Below are 15,940 nucleotides of genomic sequence, written 5' to 3' on the forward strand. Positions count from 1 at the left end.
ACAAACCCCAATCCCCTGCAAACCATGGCGCAGGGCCGCGGGGCGGCATGGGTCCCGTAGCTCCTGGAACAGTGCCTGGTGTTGGATCACCACTCCCTTCAGAACCCTGTGGAACAAGAGAAAACTTGGGAACCCATCAGGTGAGAGAGGTTGACAATTCGGGAACCAGGTGCCACTGCACACCTGAGTGCCGAGAGCTAATGCCTGGGCTGTGAGGGGGCCAGCAGGGACCTGCAGCTCTGGACCCTGCACCCCACATCCCCAGGCCCCTCTGCACCCAGTGTAAGGAGGATAGGCTGAAATCAGGGGCTGAGGGGGGCCGACAAATACATAGGCATTTTCCCCTCTGGGAGAATCAGGCATAGTAGAGGGCTGAGTGTGAGTCCATTCCAAATGGGGAGATCCTGACTTCCTCTCACCCCCGGTGCTGAGATAGGAGCCCCGTGGCAGCAAGCAGTCTTTGCTGGAACAGTTACCAGTCCAAGATACGTGAGCTCCACACTCCCTGAGGTACCTGACACGTTTACCGTGAGCCTAGTTCACAAGGCTGAGTCACCCAGAACTTCCTATGGGTTTTTAAGATTTCTCAGGGATAACCAGAGACATTGAAGTTAAGAACAATCTAACAATAGCCAGAGGGGAGGGGCAAAGGGTTTTCAGGAACTACTGTAAAGGACACATGGACAAAACCAAGGGCGAGGGTGGAAGCAAGAGAGGAAGGTGGGTTTGGCTGGGGTTGGGGAGTGGGGTGGGGAGAAAATGCAGACACTGTAATTGAACAACAATAAAGTAATTTAAAAAAAGATTTCTTGGGGGTGAATGGACAGCCATGGGCCACCACAAGGTAAAGAAAGACATTGAAGAACCTTAACAATCTAATAATTAATGTTGTCGGAGATTACTGCATCCCAGAACCGAGGACAAGATGCCATTAGAAAGGAATATTCCAGCCCTGGCTGGTGTGGCTCGTGGATTGAGTGCTGGCCTGTGAACCAAAGCGCTGCTGGTTTAATTCCCAGTCAGGCAGGTCCCATCCTGGGTTGTGGGCCAGGTCCCCTGTGGTCAGGTCCCCTGAATGGCAACTGGTCAATGTATCTCTCATATCGATGCTTCTCTCCCTCTCTTTCTCCTTCCCTTCCTTTCTCTCTAAAAATTAAATAAAATGAAAAAGACGGTGATGAGGGAAAAGATGAGAAAGCTTTTTAGCCCATAGGTCACTCCCTGGCTAATGGGAGGCCAGAGTGTGGGACAGAGGCGAACTGGTGACCTGAAGGGCTCCTGGGCTCCCAGCATAGAAAGGAAAAATAACCCCTGGAACACTGGACAGATAAAGTCCTGAGGACTTTCAGAGTGGAAAGATCCTATGAGAAGGGCTAAGAAGCAGAACAGCCATTTCCTCTGAGAGCCTCTGGTCACCTGCCACTGCGCAAGCCCTCTGTCTATCCAAAGAGTGTCTACAGTCCTGGGGTCTGAGACCTGGTCATCCCGTGGGACCCCTCCTCATCTGTGATCTGCTTTAGTTCCCAAGAGGCCTGGTCAACCCCTGTGCGCCAGCAGCGGTTCTGGCACCCAGTAGCTGATTGCTGTTCTGAATGGTCACGACTGTGCTGTATGAGCCGTTAAATGTTGTGAATGAAAACTCTGGTCATCAGTTTTTCAAAGACCTGCTCTATATTTAAGGACTGAGAGGGGGTGTCAAACTCATTTTCACTGGGGGCCACTTCAGCTTTGCAGTTGCCTTCAAAGGGTCAAATGTAATTCCAACTCCTCAACAGTTAAGGAGTAATTACCTTTATACAGTCCTAAAATTATTTCTGCCCTTTGAAGGCAAACATGAGGCTGATGTGGCCCCTGGTGAAAATGAGTTTGACCCCCTGGAGTAGGTGATGGAAATTCTTTAGCAACAAATCTTCAGACAAAACAGCTGTCAGGGCTGATTCATAGTGAAGTTTGGTTGGACCCTCTTTTTCACCACAGGGAGATTGTACTTAGAAGCCTCTCTATGGACTTGCTATGTCTGTATTTTCTATGGCTTTAAGAGTACACCGTAAATTTTTATCCAACTGAAGGACAACTTCTGGTCAAGATGGCAGCATGGGTAAACGGCTCCCCTGATGAAACAACCACATGAAAATTGCAACTAAGATATAGAAAAACCATCAGTTAGAACCATCAGAAATTGAGTTGAATGGAAGTCTGACAACTACAGAATTAAAGAAACTATATCCATCCAGACTAGCAGGAGGCGTGCAGATGCAGAATGGGTTGGTCTCTCACCCACGTGTGGTGGATATAAATTCAGGAAGTCTATCTTGGGAGTGAGGAGTCCCAGCCCCACTCCAGGCCCCCAGCCCAGGGTTCCAGTGCCAGGAAGGTAAGTCCCCATAACTCCTAGCTGCAAAAACCAGCAGGGACTGAGTCAGTGGAAGAAACTTCTGGAGTCCCAAGCGGTTCCCCTTAAAGAACACACACATGGACTCACTCAGATGCACTCCCTCTGAGCTCTAGCATCACAAGGGTAGCAGCTTCAAAGGCACCAGTGGCATACAGAGAGGAACTGAAGAGTCCGGTATCAGGGCAAGAGCAGGGGGACAGCTTTCTCCCAGACAGAAAGGCAGGCAGAGGCCATTGTCAATTTTCTGAGCCCTCCCCCCATGGAGCTACAGAGCTGGCAGGTGGGTGCCATATCTGAGACTCCGTCAAACTGGCTAACACGGCCCTGTCCTGGATATCACCCGAGATTCCACCTCACCCAACCTATGGACTCACACAAGTTGTTAACAGTGACTTTTCCATATGCATGGCTGGTCTTGGTTCATGCTTCACAACTTCCTAAATACTAACAAACAAGCAACAGCTAAGTGGCCCCAGGCCTGGCACTAGCAGTAGCCAGCCTAGATTCACAGCTTGGCTTCCCCTGGGAGTCTCCAAGCCTAGCACATGTAGAAATCATGTCAGATTGCTTTATAACTCAGGCAGGGTGGCCCGAGGCAGAACACAGGTCAGGGCTGCTGTTGACCTGCACCGCCCAGGGAAACCCCAAAGCCTGCACACCCAGGGGGCAGTGACAGACCATGCCGAAGCAACGCTGCTCTGCACAGCTGATCCTATGTGGAGGGCGGAGTTGGTGCCCTGTAGTCACAGCCAGTCCTTGCAGCTGACTGGCCTGGGCAAATCACTTCTGTTGACCTGCAAGCAACAACAAAAGCTCAACTACAAGAGAAAGGTGTACTCAGCTCACACAGGTGCACCTCGAGTACTCAGCTTGGGTGATAGGGGAGGCTGTGCCACTCGACCCTACAGGACACCTACTACATTAGGCCGCACTACTAAGACATGGAGTCAAAACAGCTCTACCTAATACATAGAAACAAACACAGGGAGGCTGCCAAAATGAGGAGACAAAGAAATATGCCCACATGAAAAAACAGATCAAAACTCCAGAAAAATAACTAAACAAAATGGAGATAAGCAATCTATCAGATACAGAATTCAAAACACTGCTTATAAGGATGCCCAGGGAACTTAGTGAGGACCTCAACAGCATAAAAAAGGTCCAGTCAGAAATGAAGGATACACTAATTGAAATAAAGAGCAATTTACAGGAAAACAACAGGAGAGTGTATGAAGCTGAGAATCAAATCAATGACTGGGAACATAAGGAAGCCAAAAGCAACAATCAGAAAAACCAGAAAGAAAAAAAATCCAAAAAAACAAGGATAGTGTAAGAAGCCTCTGGGACAACTTCAAGAGGTCCAACATTCACATCATAGGGGTGTCAGAAGGAGAAGAGAAAGAGCAAGAAATTGGAAATCTATCTGAAAAAATAATGAAAACTTCTTTAATTTGGTAACGGAAATAGATATGCAAGTCCAGGAAGCACAGAGAATCCCACACAATATGGATGCAAAGAGGCCTAGTCCAAGATACATCATAATTAAAATGCCAAAGATAAAGAGAGAATCTTAAAAGCAGCAGAGAAAAGCAATTAGTTACCTACAGGGGAGTTACTATAAGACTGTCAGCTAATTTCTCTAAAGAAACTTTGTAGGCTAGAAGGGACTGGCAATAAATATTCAAAGTCATGGAAAGCAGGGACCTACAGCCAAGATTGTTCTACCCAGCAAACTTATTTAGAATTAAAGGCAGAATCAGAGCTTCCCACACAAGAAAAAACTAAAGGAGTTTATCATTGCCAAACCATTATTATATGAACTATTAAAGGGACTTATTTAAGACAAAGAAGATCAAAACTATGAATAATAAAATGGCAAAAAACACAAATCTATCAACAATTGAATGTAGAAAACAAACTAAGCAAACAGGAAGAACAGAGACAGAATTATGGATTTAGAGAGTATTTTGATGGTTTTCAGATGGGAGAGGGTGTGAGAGAATGGCTAAGAGCTCGGGAATAAAGAGGACAACTAGCTCCAGCTGGTGTGGCCCAGTGGATTGAGCACAAGTCTATGAACTGAAGGGTTACCAGTTTGATTCTCAGTCAGGGCAGATGCCTGGTTTGTGGGCCAGGTCCCCAGCTGGAGGTGTGCAAGAGGCAACCAATCCTTGTTTCTCTACCTCTCTTTCTCCCTCCCTTCTTCTCTATCTAAAAATAAGTAAATGAAATCTTTTAAAGAAGTACAAATAGGCAGTTACAGAATAGCCATGGGATTTACAGTACAGTACAGGAAATGGAGTAGCCAAAGCACTTATACATACAACCCAAGGACATGAACGATGGGGTGGGTACTGCCTGAGGGAGTGGGGGGTGTTGGGTAGAGGAGGGCAGAGGGGGAAAAAGTTGGGACAACTGTAATACCATAAGCAATAAAATATAATTAAAAAACAGTTTTTATCCCGATTTGGGATGCAGCAAGGGGAGGGGCAGAGTAAGCATAAAGAATATGTTTGAATTTGAATTTTCAATGTCCGAGTGAGTGTGTCAGCTGAGGGGGTCTCCGCCCACACCGTCTCCCTGCCTTCCCCTCCCCTTTTGACCTTTTGGCGTGGGGCCGTCCTCAGCTCTCAGCTGGACCCTGCTCTCTCCTTTAGTGACCTAATGCCCACTTTCCTTAGTCCTTTCACACGGGTGCTCAGCCTTCCTGGGGACATTTATGCTGGTGCCAGGCACAGGGACCACCTTTCACCAGAAGCCAGGGCCAGCAGCAGAGGGCTCCAGAGAGCAGTCACTGTAAGTCTAAATCGCGTCAGTGGTGACGTTGCTCAGCCTTCCAGCTGAACTCCAGCTTCTTCTCTGCAGTGTTCTCTGAGAAAGCTTCTTCTCTAATGAGCCCTCTGACTGGGGTGGGGGTGGGGGGACTGTGCAGCCGGAGGGCTGTCAGGACAACAGTGGCCCCATCTTGTTACTGGTTCCCAGCTCTGCATGCTTGTCCCCACGAGTCCCACGGGTGTGTTTGGCAGAGCACTGCTAGAGAGTGCGGACTAGGTGTCCTTTCTGACTCGGACCAAAGTTCGCATCCTGTTGTCTTGGGTGGGATTCAGGCAGATGGGTCAGCAAGCTGCCCAGGACACACATTTATGATGTGGGTTATGGGAGGAAGCTCAGAGGTGGGTGGAGGGTGGAGCCAGCTCCCTGGACCCTGTTTCCTCCTGAGCTCTTCCTGGGTTCCCTCTCTTCCCTGCAGTTCCCTGCCAGGCCACCGGGCCACAGTACCACTTCTGGGCTGCTTGGCTGTCGGGTGGCTCCTTTCAAAGGGACTGGCCTGGGGGAGCGCAGCAGAGTGGTCGGTGTCCAGTTCCCAAGGCCTGAGCCTGGGGGGCTGATCTGCCGCATGGAGGCAGATCTGATGTTGCCTGGGGGATGGGCGTCCACACCCGCAGCCTTCCTGAAAATTACTCTCACAGGTTCCCCTCTCACAGGGGCTGTGAAGACAGGACCAAGAGGAGGTGAGTCTCGGACCAGATCTGTGCTTCCTGTTTGACAGAATTCCAGGAGCTTTCACCCAAAGAAGCCAGTTATCAGCAGATGAGAGCTGGGTGAAGGGCAAATGCAGAGGGGGTACAGTAGAGACAGGCCTGAGTTTTGTTTCTTCCTGAAGAATAGTTCTTTCACATGAGAATATGTGCAAGAGAATCTGCTCTCAGTATTTTTTTCTTTTTCTTTTTTAAATTTAATTGTTGTTCAAGTACAGTTTTCTGCCTTTTACTCCCATCCTAGTCTTCTCTCACTTGTAAAAAAACATTGTGGTGAAATATATACATAACATGAAATTTACCATCTTAACTATTTTTAGGTGTACAGGTCAGAGGCATAAGTACATTTACACTGTTGTGTGACCATCACCACCTTCCATCTCCAGAACTTTTCATCTTCCCCAACTGAAACTCTGTCTTCATTAAACACTGACTCCCAGCGCTGACCAGTCTGGCTCAGTTGGCTGGGCATCAGTTCTGCAAAGCCAAAGGTTGCCAGTTCGACTCCCAGTCAGGGCACATGCCTGGGGTGCAGGTTCGGTCCCTGGTTGGGGTGCATACGAGAGGCAACTGATCGAAGTATCTCTTTCACATCGATGTTCCCCTCTCTCTCTTTTTCCCTCCCTTCCTCTCTCTTTAAAAATAAGTAAATAAAATCTTTTTAAAATACCGACTCCCCTCAGCTCCTGGTAACCGCTAATTTACTTTCTGTCTCTATGAAACTGACAACTCTAGTGACAACTCTAGAAGCGAGGTCATACAGTATTTGCCCTTCTCTGACTGGCGTGTTTCCCTGAGCCTTGTGTCCTCAAGGTTCATCCGTGCCGTAGCATGTGTCAGAACTTCACCCCTTTTTACGGCTGAATTGTCCTCCACTGCATGTATGGACCACTTCGTCAGTCCATTCACCCTTGGGGAACACTTGGGTTGTTTCCACCTTTGATTGTTGTGCGCGACGCTGCTGCGAACCCGGGTGTATGAATACACACATGTTCAATTTCCTGCTCTCGTTTCTTTTGGGTGTTAACCCAGAAGTGGAATTTCTGGATCGTGTGGTAACTCTGTGTTTAATTCTCCGAGGAACTGCCGTGCTGTTTTCCGTAGTGACTGCATCATTTACTTCCCCCGACCAGTGGTGCACAAGGATTCCGAGTTCTCCACATCCTCACCAGCTTTCGGCACTTTCAGTTTTTCTTGATAAGAACCATCCAGTGGGTATGAGGTGATCTCTCATTGTGGTTTGATGTGCATTTTTCTGGTGATCCATGGTGTTGAGCATCTTTTCGTGTGTTTCTGGTCATTCGTATATCTTCTTTGGAGAAATGTCTAGGCAAGTCTTTTGCCCAATTTTTAATTGTTTTGTTGTTGTTGTTGAGTTGTAGGGTTTCTTTGTATATTCTGGATAGCAATCCGTTGTCAGGTAAGTGATTTCCAGATATTTTCTCCTGTTTCAGGGGCTGCGTTTTCCTTCCGCTGAGTGTCATCTGAGGCACAGGAGCCAGGTTCTGACTTGCAGTTAGGAGTTGGCCAGGCAGAAGCACAGTGAGGGTAGAGGCACCCATGCCTGAGGCACCAGGAGGGTGCTCTTTGCAGACTCTGAGGTCAGCTTGCACGCACGCACACTGTGTGAGAGAAACACCTATGTTAAATGCCCATCTCCAAGCCCTCTTAGAGCAAGTGTTATAAAAAGTCACAAAACTGATGACCTTTTTAAGCTTAAGAAGGGAGGAGGCAACACTGAGCTTTCAAGGAGTTTCTGGATGGTCCATAAACCAGTTGAAGATCTTGCATGTTAGGTAACATATCCAGCACTGATCCTACAAACTTCTTTTGGACTGACTTTTTCCCATGAAAGTGTAAAAAACTAAAAACTAAAAAAATATAGCATGCATAGGTTCTGCAGGGAGCTCTCCAGAGGGATGGCATTTTAGAAATTACCTTTATTTATTAAAGATTTTATTTATTTATTTTTAGAGAGATGGGAAAGGGAGGGAGGGAAACATCAGTGTGTGGTTGCCTCTCATGTGCCCCCTATTGGGTACCTGGCCCTGCAACCCAGGCATGTGCCCTGACTGGGAATCAACCGGCAACCCTTTGGTTCGCAGGCCGGCGGCACTCAGTCTACTGAGCCACACCAGCCAGGGCTAGAAATTACCTTTAATAATGCTCCAAGCACACTCTAGTTGTCAGTACCTGGGGGCTTTGGTGAACTGAAGAACTCAGAAGTGTATCAACTTGAGATCCACACAAAGCAGGTCAGTTGGAGAGGGACCGGCTGGGCTCCACTTCTGTGCCATCTTCCTGCTGGTCAGTGCTGCGGTGCCCAGAATGCCTGGTTCCTGGGCTGGAGCCACAAGAAAGGCTCCGGCTGGGGGTAACATCCCCCTCCATCCGACACCGCTATAGAAACTAGGCCCTGGAGAGGTGGGTCCTGGCAGACTCATCTCCAGGCGTCGCCTCCAGCTGCCCTTTGCTTCCTTGCAGGGATCGACTACAAGACGACCACCATCCTGCTGGACGGCCGACGGGTCAAGCTGGAGCTCTGGTGAGCTGGGTGGGGTGGGGTTGTGGTGCCTCGGGGTGGGAGGCTACAGCACTTCAGGGTTATTGCTAGAGCTGTGGAAGCTGAGTGAAGCAGGTCAAGAATCCTTAGAGGAATAGGAAAGTAGGAGCCCTGTTTACACTTTATGTGGAATAGTTGTTTAAAGAGATCCTGTGTAAATGGGGAATGGATTCTGCTTTGCGAGGCCGAAGCTGGAAGGTCCAGGGCTGTTGTTCTGTTACAGCCCAGCTCTCTTTGCCCATAAAGACTCTTTTCCACAGTAGCCATGGCCCCTCTCCTCTTGCCCTTTATGGGGCTACACGTTAAGGAGCATTTTCCAGAACCTTGAAATCTAGATGTAAATTCCCATGGGTTTGGGGTTCTCCAGCTTGGTAGAGTGATCTCCCAGGGCACCCAAGCCCCCCAGGGTGGGCCCGTGTGAGGTGTGGAGGAGGAGGGAGAGTGCCTTACGGGATCGCACTGCACGAGCCGTGGTTCCAGTCGCATCTCACTGATTGTCCCTGTATTTCAGGGACACGTCGGGCCAGGGCAGGTTCTGCACCATCTTCAGGTCCTACTCCAGGGGTGCACAGGTAAGACCAGCGACATTGCAGGTGCTGCCCTCCAGAGGAACAGGTCATGCTTCTGTGCTGTCACACCTCACCTGCATGGCTCTTTCTAAGAAGTTTTGATGTTGGGACATCTGGCTTTCACTAGGCTGCCCTCTGAGTGAGGGGCCACAGCTGTCAGAGGGCACTAGGTCCCTGTGTCCCCACCAGTTCCTGTGGCTGGTACCTAGACCCTGTCTATGGGGACACTGCTTGGTTATCTGGTTCACCAGGAACCCAAAGTGACTTCCTGGTCACCCAGGACCTCCATGTGTGGAGCAAGGAGGCTGCTGGGGCAGCCAGGTCTGTGTCAGGGCTGGGACAGACCAGGGTGGGCTGGGCTGGATTTCCAGTGAGGACTGTGGGGCCTAAGCACTGGGGCCACTGTGGGAGGGGCTGCTCATAGAGGCAGGGTGTCAGTACAGAGCAGGAAATGGGGGCTATCCCAGGGCTGCCATGGAAGTGCACCCAAGTTTGGGTGGGTGTGCAGGGGCACTCTAGGGGGAGACGTGAGGGCTCACTCGCACCCCTCTGTGTCCTTGGGGTGCCCTGAGCATGCCTGTGTGCCACATGGATCAGTGTGTGACCTGAGGCTCAAAGGAGAGGGGAGAAGTCGTTGCATGAACAGGCCAGCTGTAGGCCGTTGCTGCTGTGTCAGCGTGAGGGGCCTAATTGGTCCTGTCTGTAACGCAGAGCAGGCCATGATGCCTCCCAGACTTCTGAAATTGCCTAAGAGACCCCCACGTTCAGACCTGCCCGGCCCTGCTCTAGGCACCAGGCACAGTTCTCCACCGGAGCATGCACTGGTGTTAGACAGGGCACCTGGGCATGTTTTGGGGCCTCTCGCTGTGTGGGGTGTGGCTCCAGGTGGGTCTGAGGTCAGCATGAGATGGGGCTTCCTGTCACCCCCTCACTCCGGCTTGGGCTCCTTTTTGCTTTGTTAGTCAGGACTGGTGAAGTCTGCGGCCGCCTTGGCACTCTGCACTCCTGCTGATCTTTCTGCTTCGTGAGACCTGAGGGGGTTGGGCAGTGGCCTGGTTGAATCTGCTTAGGTGTTGGGGACTCCAACCCACATCTTCCTCCAGGGCCTGCCTTAGAAGGGGCCCTTCAGACATGGTGGGAGGCAGGGGGAAGCTGAGTGCGGCCTTCCTCTCTGCTGAAGCGGGTGCCGAGGACCCCAGGCTGGGCTTGGCAGCTCTTGTTCTGGGAGCTCCTACAGAGGTGTGCATGGCGGCACCTGGAGCCCTAGCTTGACGACCCTTCATTTGTGCTGGTGTTGAGGGTCCTGCAGGGGCGGTGATTCACCAAACAGTTCCACCTGGAGCAGCTGACCCTAAATATTCAGGACGTGGGTCACAGCTTGGAGGTATCTGTCAGCACCGGAGGTGGGCTTAAGTTGCAAGAACTGCCTGTGGAACCCGCTTGCCTTCAAATGAGCATGTACCGTGGTCCCTTTTTATTTTTAAAGAAGTGCCTGCAGCCCTGGCCAGGTGGCTCAGTTGGTTGGAGCTCGTCCTGTACTCCAAAGGGTTGTGGGTTCAATCCCCGGTCGGGTGGTACATATAGCAGGCAGCCGGTCAATATTTCTCTCTCACATCAGTGTTTCTCTCTGTCTCTGTCTATCTGTTTGTTTCTCTCTCTCTCCCTCTCCCTCTAAAATCAATAAATGTATCCTCGGGTGAGGATTTAAAGTGAAGATTTTCTGCATACAGGATGAGAGAGCTGTGTTCCAAGTGGCAGTGCTGGTTGCCCCAAACAGCAGGGCGGCCGAGTTCTATTGTCTTCCTTTTGCTTTTGAGTATCTCCTCATTTTTCTACAACAAGCACATAATGACTTCGTAATAAACAAGAAAATGGAGAGATAAAGGGGCGAGAATGAAAGGCCAACAGGAAATGTCAAGAGGACACTGAGACCGACCCTGAGAAGGCTCAGCTGCCCGTGCACACTGGGCACGGACGTTGCGGGGCACAGACACTCGCGCGCGTTTGGCTAGTTAAGGGCACCTAACCAGCTTGGGAGTCTGCCAGAACAGGGGCATTGGCCTTTTGGCATCTCTGGGCCACACTGGAAGAAGAGTTATCTCGGGCCACACATTAAATACGTTGCAACATGTAATCATACACAAAAAATCTCATAATATGTTTTTAAGTAAGTTTACGATTTTGTGTTGGGCCGCGTTCACAGCCATCCTGGGCTGTATGCGGCCGGCAGGCCACGGGTTGAACGCCCCATGTGAGTGTTTGGGGGAAGCAGACTCTGTGTCATCACATCCTGATTCTCTCCAAAGCATCCAGTCCAGTCAGTTGTGCTTGTTGTCCTTGCTTTGATCCTGGAGGTTCTTGTTGACTCTGGGCTGAAGGAGCCAGGTGTACATCTCAGGCCTGAGTGGCGAGTTGGGGGGCTCTGTGCTCGAGGCTGCCTGGGGTGCCCTTACCTCGGCGTCACTACTTTGCCGTCCCGTTTCCAAGCTACCTGATGGTGGCAATGCAGAGGCAAAGGCAGTATCCAGAGTAGGCGCTGCTCAGTTTTGCTGCTCCCTGTGGCCCCTGATGGTATGCTGAGGAGCAAGACCGGCTTTCCCAGTCCCTCTCCTACCCTTGATTAAGACTAGAGACCTTTCGGGTCCCTCAGGGCCCAGGTCACAAAAGCTATTGCCAATCCCTGACTGCTGTCACCTGTTCAGCAATAGAACTGTCTTGTGGTTCTTACCATGAGAAATAACCCTTCTGTCCCCAACCTCCTAGACCAGGGGTGTCAAACTCATTTTCACTGAGGAGGGGGGCACATCAGCCTCGCGGAAGCCTTCAAAGGGCCAAATGTAGTTTTAGGACCATGTAAATGTAACTATTCCTTAACTAGGGGAAGGGCTACCGCCAGGTAGAAACAAGGTGCCGGGCTGATAAAACAAGGGGGAGGGCCAGATTCGGCCCACGGGCCTTGTGTTTGAACCTGTGTCCTAGACCCATGGCCCTTGTTTTCTGTTGCCGAGGTCCAAGGTGGCCACTCCTGGCCCCGGGAGGCCAGTGCCTCTGCTGCTGAAGAGAGCAGGTCCCCTGGACTCAGGGTGCTGAGAGAGCTGGCGGCAGGGCGGGTGGGGGGTAGCACGTTCTGCTCAGTTCAGGCTCTGGGGTCGGCTGGAAGAGCAGGGCCAGGCTCTGGTCTCCGTCGGGATGGAGAGGGATCAACTTGTTCACACAAAAAGGGTTCATGTGGAAAATGGTCTGGGGTGTGCATTTTCCATTCAGTGAGTGTCAGTCAGGACACCAGCATGCATCTGATCACTGAGCAGGTGGGTGGGTGTACGGGCCAGGGGCCTTTTGACAGTTGCTGCTCACTTTCTTTTTTTTTTTTTTCAAGATTTTATTTATTTATCTTTAGAAGGGAAGGGAAGAAAAAGGGAGAGAAACATCACTGTATGGTTGTCTCTCGTGGGTCCCCTGCTGGGAACTGGCCCACAACCCAGGCATGTGCCCTGACTGGGAATCAAACCACGATCGTCTGGTTCGCAGGCCCACACTCAATCCACTGAGCTACACCAGCCAGGGCGCTCCTCACTTTCAGTGCGTCGCTTGCCCCTGGGCAGAGCCTAGGTGCCTGCGGGTGGGTCTGGAGGCCTCCACTTGCGGCTTGTGTCCCTTGGGAGCTCTGCCGTGCAGATGAGTTACATGGGCCAGAACTGAACCGCTTTTTAAAAAATTGCACCTCTCTTGGTAGATCAGGTGTGTATATATTTGTCCAAATTCAGCAAGCTGTTCATACTTAAAATCTGTACATTTTCAGGTGTTTAAGCTATAGCTTCATAAGTAACTTTGACAACAAGGGTACCCACGGCTAGGCCCAGCAGGTCTACTTCTTACAGGTCGAGCTATATATACTCAGAGGTTTATACTAAATAAGGTGAAATTACTTGAGAGCCAATGGCAGCACTGACCGACGAGCCTGGCAGGAGGGTCACCTGTGGGGAAGGGCCCGGGTTGGGGGCCCAGGAGGGGCTGGCGCTTTGCTCCGTGACCTGTCCGTGTTAGGAACAAGCAGGCTGTGCAGAAATGTCGAGAAACAATGGTGGGTTATTCCTGGAGGGGTGGGGGAACTTGGGGAGTGCGTGAGCTGTTATTTTTACCCCAAGAACACTGATTTTTTCAAATGTGAAAAAATGTAGCCCTTATTTTATTTAAAAAGTAGAGTGTAGTGAGAATTGTTTGCCCTCCCCCTCCTCCTGCCTCTCTGAGACGGACGAGTGACCCCCGTGGGGATGTGGTTCTGGTAACGAAGACCCTCATTTGATTCCCCTGCTAAATGCGTGACCACCGTGGTCCCTGTTGCATGTGATGAGCTCTGTACCCTTCCTTGTGGGGATTGGTGGGTCTGGGGGTGGGGTCTTCCTCTGTCATAACCCCGACCTGGTATGTGGCAGCCCAGAGGGGCAGCCAGGGTGCAGCTGAAGCCTGGTCCTTTTTTAAGATTTTATTTATTTATTTTAGAGAGATGGGAAGGGAGGGAGAGAGGAAGAGAAACATCCATGTGCCAGAGGTACACCGATTGGTTGCCTTTCACACACCCCTAATTGGGGACCTGGCACACAACACAGGCATGTACCGTGACCGGGAATCGAACCAGTGATCTTCTGATTTGTACGCTGGCACTCAATCCACTAAGCCACACCAGCCAGGGCTAGTTTAAGCTTTTAAATGTCACATAGGTAAGCATAAACAAGAAGATAAACCCTCATCCAACCTTTGAAAATGTGGTTACGTACTGGAAACGATTTCCGTGTGGTGCGCTGGGTGTTGATCTTTGGGGCGCACCTGCCCAGGGTCGGCACAGGCGCTCTGAGCTGCGCCGCTGTTACCCACATTCTCTCTGAGGCACATCTGCACCTTGGCTCACTCCACAGCCCCAACTGCACATGCGGTTTGTTTCATGCTGTGATGAACATCTTCGAGGGCTGGTCTTTGGACACATCCTCACTGATTTCTTAGGAGGAGACTTGGAGGGTCGGTGGCACGTCCCCACCCATCCCAGAGCAGAGGCCTTTGTGCCCTAGGCAGCAGGACTCACTCCTGCGTCCCGATCAGTTTTACTCTGTCCTCACCAAACTGGTTTCTGCTTCTTCAAGTGGGCTCAAGGGGGTCTTTTCTTCCAGACATAGCCCTTCCTCCTGGGGCGGCGGGTGGCTAAGCTTGTTATGTGCAAGGCTTTCCATCCAGAGAGCAGGAGCCACCGGGTGATGGGGAGTCTTAAAGTAATTGCTACATTCCCTTTAATAAGACCTAGGGCTTACACTGAAGTCTTCCAAACTTTGAAGGACATTTTAAAGAGGAAAGTCTTTAAAATCAGTCATTTTGATATGGACACTTGCTGTGCCTTCCACCTCAGCTGTACTCCTTTCTTGCCTGTGTGTGATGGGGACGGGCTGAGAGAAGACAGGGTGGGGGGCGGAAGGTGTGAGCCTGCTTCCGAGTGGAGAGTAGGGCTGGGAGGGGGGGCGGGGGGGGGTCTGGGATGCTTGCTGGAGTCACCTTCTGGAGGCCTGTGACAGGTCACCGCTGAGACATTCAGGGCAGTTGGAGACAGCGCAGCTGAGTTCCAAGTTATTAACCTCTAAGGGATGTGACAGAAAAGTCCCATCCGAAACCCTCTGCTGGCTGGTGGGGCTGCACACGCAGCTGCCTGAGTGACTGGTGTCCTGTCCTGCAAGTCTGGTTGGGAAACTCAAACACCTTTGCTCCGCTGCCCCAGCGCCCCAAAGCAGAGTGTGCTGCTGGACAAAGCATCAGGGACGCCGTTTGCACCCACCTGCCAGGATTGTCCACAGGGNAGCCTGCTTCCGAGTGGAGAGTAGGGCTGGGGGGGGGGGCGGGGGGGTCTCTGGGATGCTTGCTGGAGTCACCTTCTGGAGGCCTGTGACAGGTCACCGCTGAGACATTCAGGGCAGTTGGAGACAGCGCAGCTGAGTTCCAAGTTATTAACCTCTAAGGGATGTGACAGAAAAGTCCCATCCGAAACCCTCTGCTGGCTGGTGGGGCTGCACACGCAGCTGCCTGAGTGACTGGTGTCCTGTCCTGCAAGTCTGGTTGGGAAACTCAAACACCTTTGCTCCGCTGCCCCAGCGCCCCAAAGCAGAGTGTGCTGCTGGACAAAGCATCAGGGACGCCGTTTGCACCCACCTGCCAGGATTGTCCACAGGGTCTGCCCCTCACCCAAGATCTGTCGCGCCTCTTTCAGTTTCCATGACTTGTGGATGGTCACAGGATAGTGCTTATGATGTGCTTGGAGGAAAGAAGGGAAAAAACTGTCAGTTCTGCCCTAGCCAAGTCACCAAGGAGAGGGAGGAGACAGCATTGAGCCTGTGACATCCTTGACCATCTGACACTGCTGCCATCCCACATGAGGGTGTCCAGGGTCACGTGGGCCTGGCCACGGCAAGGAGACACAGTGCCCAATACCAGAGACCCCTCTTAAATATCACCGGACGCCTCAGTGTGTCGCCCATACTGCCGTGTGTTAAGTAACCGGTATGATCTCCTGAAAGCTGTCTGGTTGTACCAAGTGTCTGCACCCTGCCTCTGCTAGGAGTAAGGGTGTGTGTCCCCACGGGGGCTTCGTGCCAGAACAAGGGGCCCCCATCTGGCCAACCCCTCAGCCTGGTGACACCTGCGTCTTCCTTGCAGGGGATCCTCCTGGTGTATGACATCACCAACCGCTGGTCCTTTGATGGCATTGACCGGTGGATCAAAGAGATTGATGAGGTAGGTATCCCTGCAGACACCCCCTTCCATGGGTACCCCCTTCCCAGGGCATGTGTGTTCCCATCCCCACTGGAGCCTCGGGGGCTCCCATGTGCTGCCTGTCCGG

At 51.3% G+C, this 15,940-nt stretch overlaps 1 protein-coding gene across 6 annotated transcripts in view; it reads left to right on the forward strand.

Moving 5' to 3' along the window:
• Positions 1-15,940, forward strand: part of RAB40C (RAB40C, member RAS oncogene family) — a 36,669-nt gene that overhangs the window by 17,717 nt on the left and 3,012 nt on the right. For all 6 annotated transcript variants that reach the window (XM_037034616.1, XM_037034612.1, XM_037034613.1 and 3 more), the window contains 3 exons: positions 8,419-8,479; positions 9,009-9,069; positions 15,757-15,834. In XM_037034616.1, the coding sequence (XP_036890511.1) occupies positions 8,419-8,479; positions 9,009-9,069; positions 15,757-15,834 (200 nt within the window). The remainder of the gene's footprint in view (positions 1-8,418; positions 8,480-9,008; positions 9,070-15,756; positions 15,835-15,940) is intronic.

Source organism: Sturnira hondurensis, unplaced genomic scaffold (genome assembly GCF_014824575.4).
Source record: "Sturnira hondurensis isolate 20B ecotype Veracruz unplaced genomic scaffold, ASM1482457v3 Scaffold0022179, whole genome shotgun sequence".
Lineage (NCBI taxonomy): Eukaryota > Metazoa > Chordata > Mammalia > Chiroptera > Phyllostomidae > Sturnira > Sturnira hondurensis.